The following is a 10,000-nucleotide window of genomic DNA, read 5'->3' as shown; positions in this document are numbered from 1 at the left end:
ATACACAGGGGGTAACTGTGATGCCTTTTCAAGTTTGCATTGTATTGATGCTGTGCCTGCAACTAAATTTGCCTTAGTGAAATGAAAAGTCATGCCATTTTCGCTGGGACAGACAAGCTGCAAGAAATGCCGTTCTTTGGGGTTGATGACTTAACGACGGGTCACATCTATAGACATCAAAACAAAGCGCTCGAAATGTGGTGTCCAGCTGTACGCCACATTCGGCTTGATGTACCGAACTCCCGCGCTCAAAGTCGGCGCGTTGCCATTGATCGCCAGAGCGTAGTTTTTTTTGTTTTTTTTTTTTATATAGTTCACCCATCACCAAGGGGAAAACAATGACAATAATCATTTAAAAAGACAAGAAGCAAGTTCTTTATTAGCTCCAATTTTTTTATAAATGGATATGGAAACATAGAGCAAAATATCATATCTTTAATATACTTTCTGGTCCATCACCTATACAAAAGGAATGTAACAAAATACACAATAAAAAATCAACAGCAGATTCTCTAAAAATATCTAAATACAAACAGAAAACTTGAAATCAATAGTCACATCCTCACAAATAAAATCCACTTTTACTAAGGTACTTCACAAAAGCAGATCCCCTCACTGAACCAAACTGAATAGCGGAAGACATCTGGTGGAGCATAACTTTTAATAGTTCTTCCTTTCAATGTGTACATCTCACTACAGGACAGAAGGTTGTACAATATTTCTTGATGGTTTTATGTCGCCTTCTGTAGCACAGGAGGATGAATACAAAAGTTTAGTTTGTGTCTGTCTATATTCTTTGATATATATATATATTATATACATAAAATACATTTATCATTCACAGTATCCCAATAATCAAAGTCTGGATGCCAATTACTTTGGAAGGAATTTATCACAGTTTCAATTGCAGACAAACCCCATGCTACATTTCTGTTGCCTGCAATTGTCATTTATTAAAATGGAATACAAAAATAGAAAAGTTTTCCCCCTATGTTAACCATGCAAAGTAAAGACTTAGTATAATTTACATTCCTTTTTAGCATAGCAACTCTACATGACTGTAGCCAATTTGCTGCTACCCTTGCCCAAACGGTGATGAATATGACCACTGGATTCTTGCATTTCCACAAAAATCTCCAGACTTTTATCAATGGCTGTTAACTCTGCTCTTACATTAACCTCGATACACACTTCTTTATATAGTCAACATAAAGTCCATTAAGTTGAAAAAAATAAATAAAATTAGAAAAAGTGTTTTAACAGTTATCAAAGTACAACACATGCAACATTTATAAATGCAAAGAATGTTAAATAAAGGCAGGAAGGAAGGTTGTCTCTCACACTCAACATTTTTCTCAACTCACTCTTGCTCATGTTATGCATTCTTTAGCATTCCATTGCTCAATCCTATCCATTTTAACCTACAGAGATCGCATGTCTACAGTGTCACTATATCACATTGCACTGCCCTGAAATACAAGAGTGGGAAGGGACAGAGAGACAGAGAGACAGAGAGACAGAGAGACAGAGAGACAGAGAGACAGAGAGACAGAGAGACAGAGAGACAGAGAGACAGAGAGACAGAGAGACAGAGAGACAGAGAGACAGAGAGACAGAGAGACAGAGAGACAGAGAGACAGAGACACAGAGAGACAGAGACAGACAATGGGCAGCTGGGGATTTGGCAGGCTTATTAATATCTATAAAAAGCATATTAACTTATCCATTCACACTAGCATAGATACCCTATCCTTCTCTCCAATCAAAAATTTGGACATAACAGGCAATGAGCAAAATCAAAAACTACAAAGACAACTTTTTAACAACATTCATATTGAATAATAAATAGACACATGAAGGAATTAAATCTTAACCATGTATCATAATAAATCATAGAGAGACTATATTCAAGAACGGCAAGTACATTTAAACTTCTCTACTCTTGGTAAAGCTTTATTTTATCAGGATGTTCATGTACAAAAATAATCTTCTTGCACCAGGATCTTATGTACAATATTAATGTTACAGCTTTCTTTGCACTGGTAGTCAACCTCAGTATGAATATACACAACTTGAGAACCATCGTAAATGTCCATTTCCTGAAATAAATTGCCAATGTCCATTTTCTCTCAAACTTTTTACAATTATGGACTTGTCCGTCAGCATTGTTAAAAGGATTTGGTCTTCAGCTGTTAATTTAAATAATCTTTGAAACCCCCTTACTGTAAATTCTTCAGAAATCACATACATACATTTCCATAAGTTGCTTCTTATTTTTCCTCAAATACACTTGAACCACACTGTTTATTCTTTTGCAATTTCACTTTTAACCTGAGCCTTGAAATATATAGAATAAGCACAGACATCTCACTGTCTTTTAAACATCTTATGTTGGAAACAGTATCATCAAACTATTTTCACTGAAATGAAATAAGTTACTTTTATATCAACAAAGTGGTTACCTTTATTTCACTAGCTATTTTATGTGTGATCATGTTTAAAAACTTGCAACTGGATATTGGAATATTTCCTAAACAGCTGTGATCTACAGTGCTATACTTGCAAGATAAGTACACATACTATCACAAAAGCACTTCCCTTTTCTGTGTTGCTTGGCACTTTGCTTTGACATTAATTTCCTATTATGCTACTGTCATATCACTACCCCGTCACCACATTATTATATGCATCTTTATTTCTTGGTATTCCCATTATACAAAACCACAACATTTTCTTAAACACCATCATAAATCCCCACTCCAACAGGTATGCACCAAGACAGGACACCAACATTTTTGTGCTCGTATATCTGAACTGAATGATGACTTTGTAGACACCTTGTTTCATCTTGTTATTTCCAAAGGAAATGAAAAACATGAGAGATGAGCACAGAATAAACAGGAACAATGGAACTTATACACCTAAAACTCAGTCTACTTCACACAAATAAATATAAAATATTTTTCAAACAGTTTCATCATACAAGTGCTCCCTGATTTTTCAAACTATGCAAACTGACACAAAACTGAACTCTTTTATACTCAATTTTCTCCTGAAAAGAAAACTATACCACTATGATCCAGGCTCTTTTATCAGAATGCGAGCGGTCACTCCAGTGTTAGAAGATTCCTTTTACAATGAGATTCTAATGTATCTTGGAGGGAAAAAAATAACGGATGTGGTAAAAAAAAAAAGAAAAAAAAAAATGTTTAAGAAGCCTTACGGTAAATGTCCAGAGGATATTCAATGCCAAGGTGCACTGCTTAAATGAAATGCATTACAATCAATATGAGCACCCAAGTCTAAAAAAGGATAAAATTATTGTCTGACAAGTCAGTTTTGACTAACAATTTAATGCCCAATTATGTATGGCTTTCTGACTTCTAAACTTGGGTCTTCACTTATCTCTCGAGATTATTTCCATCTGAATCAATTTCATAACGCCTAAAGAAATCAATAAGGGAGCAACTTACAAACGTACAGAAAATTCAAACAAATGAGTGACCATGATATTTGATTATTATGTACAGTACAAGGTAAATGTTATCATGAGAATAGCTTTGCGACCACAAACATTCCCAGTCTTCTTAAGTAAATGTTTAAACGGCCTTACTCCAAAAGACTGTACCACAAACAATTATATATCAATTAACAATCTAAAAGTGCTACATAGTGGTGTAGTCTAACTGAATATATAATTGTGTTACACCTACTGCATTAAAGATTGCCCTTGACTGCTGGAGTACATATCTTGGGTCGGCAGCAGCAGACACTTCAAGTTTAATATTTCCAACGTACTGTCCGGTGCATAACGTCCAGAAGTGTGGCTCTTGCACACTGAACACACCTGGCAGAGCACTGATCTTGTAGAAGCAGCCTGACAACATTCCGTCTAACTCACGTGGTGATCTCTGCATTAGAATCTCTATTGAGTTCCGTAACAGCCCTAACACACTCATAAAGATTAGAACGGCAATGAACATGGAACAGATGGGGTCGGCAATCATCCAGCCAAACATGTGCATGAGAATGGTGGAAACAATGACCCCAACAGAACCCAGAGTGTCTGCCAAGATGTGAAGGTAGACCCCCTGCATGATCTGTGAGCCACCTCCCCCACCTCCATGAGAGTGTCCATGGGATGCATGACCATTGTGCGCATGCCCATGTCCATGCCCATGTCCATGATCATGGCTATGCCCATGTCCACCCCCTCCATGACTGTGCCCATGGCCGCCACCACCATGACTGTGTCCGTGACCACCATGCTGGAATGCAAAAATTCCAACAAGGTTTACAAGGAGACCAAGGACAGAAACAACAAAGAGGCGCTCGTGCTTAACCTCAGGTGGTTCTATGAGCCGCTCGACCGACTCTGCCAGGATGAAGAAGGAGACAAACAGGAGTAAGAGCCCATTCATAAACCCACCAAGAATCTCTGCTCTAACATATCCATATGTGAACTTGTCTGTTGCTCTCCATTTGGTGATCACCTTTGCTGCCAGGCCGACTAAAAGTCCTGAGCAGTCAAAGAACATGTGGAAGGCATCTGAAATGAGCCCCAGACTATTGGTCCAGATGCCATAGCTAAGCTCCACGAAGGCAAAGGTTAAGTTCAGCAAGAGGAAAAAGAAGAGATTACGAGCATCTGAGTCTGACAGGATTAGTCTGAACAAGTTGCTAATGAGATCCTTCACTTTAGTTCTGCTTACTGGTGCATGGAGCTTGGTCTCCTCCACATCAATGGTTATGGGCATCATTGTAGCTGCTGTTGCTTTTAGGTCCGATATTCAATTATATATATTTTTTCCTGTGTCCAACTGGCTCAAAAATCACAGCAGCTTAAGGATTCATTTTGGATTTTTCACATAAAAAAGAGGGAAAAATCAGAACTGTATCTTCCACAGAAATATTTTACTTGGATGGCTGCAGTCCAGCAGAACCAGTGATATTCCAAACCACACACACAGGTAGGTCAAGGGTTTGCTGTTGGTGACCAAGATGCAGAGCACCTGTGGAAATGCCCACCAAAGTCTCTTTTACTGCATCTTCTGTCAGCACAGCAATGTAGAACTCATTCTCATCATGGCTGACCCAAAACTTTCACCACCAGAATCTGGAAATAAAAACTGGAATTACTTTTAAAAATTCAGGTAATTGTACTAAATTTTACTTTCACTGCTTAAGAAACAGTAACAAAGGCCTCTTCACAAGAGAAACAATAGACAATCTCTGCATCCTCCATAGACAGTTCATCAATTTTTCTGTTCCTTTTTTTTTTTTTTTTTTTTTTATTAAGATGAGTATAAAATAAAAAAGTTGCTAGTTATTTTGAAGCCTCTTACCATTTCCTTTCAGTGCACTGTTTCAATTGTAAAATGGCCCGATAGCAGATCATGAACAGGCTTGCTCATAAAATCATCACTACACTAAGAAATTATAGCATAAGGAAAGAGGCATAACACATCCCTTAATATTCTCCTTATTTTCAAATATAAGACATACTTTATGCTCTAAAAAGCAGTAGTCATATTAAAGCTAAGTCATTCTCATCTTACCCAGACTTTGAAAGAAGCCCCAAGGGATTTTAACTTTTGAAACACTCACAGGAAACATTCTAAAGGGGAACAACAGAACCAATGGCATTTTGAAAGAGACTAGACACCTAATCAGACGGTGCAACTTGTCAGCTTTACCATCTGACCCAAAAAGTCACAACTCTGGCATTGCTTTCATCACTGTGGCTCTTTCTTTATTTTGTTTCTATATTGAACTTACTTTGTATGTGTGCATTACTACCTTATTTATCTTTCAACATAATTGCAGATTCAAGTAGTGTGAAAACCTATTTACAGAGGCACTGAACTTCAACTTTCTTGAAACTATCTGTGTAGGTATAATAAAAGATATAGTAAACAAGGTTTTCAAATCCTTCATAGCTTATTCATCTTAGTCTCCAACCAGAACATATTAATGACTAATATGTGATCTCTAAATAAAGGAAAAACTTTGTTTTCTTTGTTATCAATCAAAATTCTGTAAAATGGCCAAGCCTATATGGTTTTCAAGAGTTTGATTTATACCACTTAACTTTTACTTAACTTTTAGCTTTTGTGCACATCTTGCTGATTTCAGAGTTCAGATTGTTAAACCTTTTTTGATTTCCTTTTGCTAACCTTCTCTCCTACTAGACAAGATGGAGGAGAGAAGTTTAGTAAAAGGAAATCAAGTAAAGTATAACAAATTGAACTCTGAAATCAGCAAGATGTGCACGATAGCTAAGGAAGAATATCTAGAAGCATGTTGTGCAGAAATTGAAGATCTTGAAAAGAGAGATACACAAATAATACACAAGAAAGTTAAACAAGTTACATACAAAGGAAAGAAAACTATAACAAGCTGCATTAAAGATGAAGATGGGTCAATCCTGATGGATGAAAAAGATGTCAAGAAAAGGTGGACTAACTACATTAAAAGTCTATATGCAGATGAAAGCAGGATAGAAAGACCAGCAATAAAAAAGTCCATGGAGGGGAAAACAATAACATAAAAAAAAATTAAACAGGCTATGAATCAAATGAAAAATGGAAAAGCTACAGGAAATGATAATATTGCTTTTGAACTAGTCAATGCTTTAGAAGATTTTGGAATAGAAAAGATCACAGAAATTGCAATTAATGTATACGACTCTGAAAATGTTCCTGAAGAAATGCTAGAATCAATATTTATAGCTTAACCTAAACAATCTGGGATAACTGATTGCAAACAACACAGAACTATTAGCTTGATGAGCCATATAACAAAGATTATTTTAACAGTGGAATTAAATAGGATAAAGGGTACTATCAGAGAAAATATATCAGATGAACAGTTTGGCTACACACCAGAAAGGGAACAAGAAATGCAATCTTATGCTTAAGAATAATAATAGAAGTGTATAGAAAAGCAAAGAGACTTATACATCTGTTTTATAGATTATGTGAAGGCGTTTGATTGTGTAAAACACGAAGAGCTGATCAAAATAGGAGAAGAACTGGAAATTGATGGAAAAGATCTAAGGCTGATTAGGAATTTATATAGGGATCAAAAAGCTGCAATTAGATTAGATGGAGAAGTGGGTGAATGGATTGAAATTTAGAAAGGAGTCCGACAAGGTTGCATTTAATCTCCTGATTTATTTAATATTTATACTGAAGAGGCTCTAAACAAAATCAAGACATGTGATGGTTTAAAACTGGGGACAAGAAATTACAATAATTTGAGATATGCAATGATACAACTTTGATGGCAGACTCAGAAGAGAAACTTCAAGAACTGGTCAACATCGTGTCAGTAGAAAGTGAAAAGCTTGGTCTGTCGATAAACTGTCAAAAGACTTTCTCCATGGTTTGTACCAAAAAGAAACACAGACTAACATGTTGCTTAAAAGTGAATAAAAACAATTGAACAGAAGGACAGTTTTAAATATCTTGGAAGTTGGATTTCATCAGACGGAAGATCAGAGAAAGACATTCAGTACAGGATTGGACAAGCAAAACAAACATTTACAGATATGAAGAATTTATTTTGTTCAAAAAGAATCGGACTGCAAGTCAAAAACGATTATTGAAATGCTACATCTGGTCAGTGTTAACATATGGGTGTGAGTCCTGGACTATAAGCAGAGCAATGGAAAAGAAATTAGAAGCTGTGGAAATGTAGCTGTACAGAAGAATGATGAAGATCTCGTGGGAGAAGGAAAATGATGAATGATGAAGTTCTAGAGAAAGTAAAATCAGAGAGACATTTGTTGAACACCATAAGAGAAAGGCAATGGAGATTTGTTGGACATATTCTGAGAGAGGAAGATGGAATTGAGAAACATATTATAGAGACAGAAATGAATGGAAATTGGGCAAGAGGAAGGCAGAGAATGAAAATGCTTGACTGCATGAAGGAAAAGCTGAAAGTTAAGACAAATGTGGAACTGGGAGATATTGCGAAGGACAGAGAGAAATGGAAAAAGATGGGACAAAGTCTGAAAGACAATTCATGAACGCCTACGGCAGGTTTTTATGGTACTCGAAGAAGAGAAAAACATTTACAAAAGTTATTAGTACCAAAGAGGAATATTCACTAATAAGAAAAAGATAAAAGCAACAACAGCACTGAAAGACCATATATTAGTGGCCATAATTACTGTCCCAAATATTTAAGTCAACATTAGTGTCCAATTTGTGTTCTCTTTTATTGCATCCAAGATCTCAACATTTGCCAAATTTTAACATGCCAGTCAGGTGTCCTTACATTTTTGAGCACTGTTAAAGGGAAATAATTCACAAAGTCTACAATATTCATTCCCAAAGAAATGAAAGAAATACATATAATTTTAGGTTTCAACTGTTATTTTGTATGATTTAGGAGGCTGTTTTCTGGAGATCTGCTTCACACTTTATACCATTCCAGTTTATCCTGATGCTGACAGGTCACGCCTATCTGTGCCATAACAACCACTCAGTCTGCAGGGTACAGCTGTACGCCGCGGCGACACGCCAGAGCACTTGGAGTGGGACATTTGGCTTGATGTAGTAGACTCCCGCACCCAGTGTCTGCTCATTGCCACTAATCCCCAGAATTTTTTTTTTTTTCTACCCATCATCATTGGGTTAAAAAAGGTTTCATAGAAATGCTGTACTTTCTGACAGTGCTGAAAACTGTTAAATGCTGAATACATTCCACTCTTGGGCAAACTGGAGAAAAGAAAGGTGTCAGTCTCTGCACTGTAGAATATAAAAAGGTCTATTCTCTTAAAAGGCCACTCACTTTAAAAAACAACAAAACTTTGGGTTTTACAAGACAGGGAATATTTTCCCCTTTCTATACAACCAATGTCTGGATTGTTAAATAAAACAAGGAGTTAAGACATTCAGTAAATTTCTAGTAACAGTCTAACACGTTTGACACTAACCTATATGCCAATCCTCACAGCCTACTGGTACTCTAATAACAGCACATGCATTTCCAACATATACATTCTGCTATAGCTAAGGTTCAATTAGTCTTGGAGAACTCTGAAACCAAACTTAGGTCAGGAATTATCCCCCTTTTGGCTAGGTCATCCAATCTGGCAAATTGGGGGAGCTAAACATGCAGCATTCTTTGTGCAACAAGGGCAAAGACTGAGCTAGAAATTCTTAATCAAATAAGGAACCAGTCCAGAGCTTGTGGAAGAAGTGGCCATTGCTTGACTCACCACTGCCAGGTTGTATTTATTATGAATAAGGAAAAATTCCTGCTTTGGAAAATGTTCAATGCAGGGCTACAAGACCTATCGTACAAACAGCAGTTGAGAGAATTGGAGTTGCCAACTCTTGCATATCGAAAGACAAGCAGAGAGATGACAGAAACATCTAAAATTATCCAAGGTTACTATCGTGATAAATTAAGCCAAGATAAATTTGAACGAAGTGAGGATGCAATAACATGGGGACACAACTACAAGCTCTTCCAGAAACATTCTAGACTAGAAATTCGTAAAAATACTTTTCTCGTCCATGTGGTTCCTACAAGGAATGCTCTGCACACAGAAGTCATGAAGGCAAACTCCATCAACACCTTCAAGCTGAGATTAGATAGAAGTTGGGTGGATATCACACTTAAATATAATTACACTACTACCCTTCCAACCTGGTGAGCTCAGCAACCTACTGTAATTATAAATCAATCATAATTATGCCTCAATCCAGAGTCAACTAAGAAACTATGTAACTGTCCAGTTCCATTGGTTTCTCCTGGCTGTCCCAAGGTAGAACAACAGCCTAATGACTCTGGTAGTGATGGACTGCACTTGGTGTCTACTGTCCAGATGTAGTAGGCCTCATCTGCAGAAAACTTACTATAGCTTCAATACTGGCAGTTTACAGAGTAGTGCAGCCTCAAGTGATCAATGTAAACTTTTCAGGACAATGGCATATATTTAAATAATGACCACACTAAGATAAGGAAAGTCTGAGGACACTTT

At 36.8% G+C, this 10,000-nt stretch overlaps 1 protein-coding gene across 2 annotated transcripts in view; it reads right to left on the bottom strand.

Moving 5' to 3' along the window:
• Nucleotides 1-421: 421 nt before the first annotated feature.
• Nucleotides 422-10,000, bottom strand: part of LOC125025621 (zinc transporter 7-like) — a 10,515-nt gene continuing 936 nt past the window's right edge. For both annotated transcript variants that reach the window (XM_047613660.1, XM_047613661.1), the window contains exon 2: nt 422-5,116. In XM_047613660.1, the coding sequence (XP_047469616.1) occupies nt 3,666-4,760 (1,095 nt within the window). In that variant the 5' untranslated portion in view covers nt 4,761-5,116 and the 3' untranslated portion in view covers nt 422-3,665. The remainder of the gene's footprint in view (nt 5,117-10,000) is intronic.

This window comes from Penaeus chinensis, chromosome 5, assembly GCF_019202785.1.
Source record: "Penaeus chinensis breed Huanghai No. 1 chromosome 5, ASM1920278v2, whole genome shotgun sequence".
In the NCBI taxonomy this organism is placed as follows: Eukaryota; Metazoa; Arthropoda; class Malacostraca; order Decapoda; family Penaeidae; genus Penaeus; species Penaeus chinensis.
Note: the sequence above shows the minus strand (reverse complement) of the source record. Positions and strands in the feature narration are given on the sequence as shown.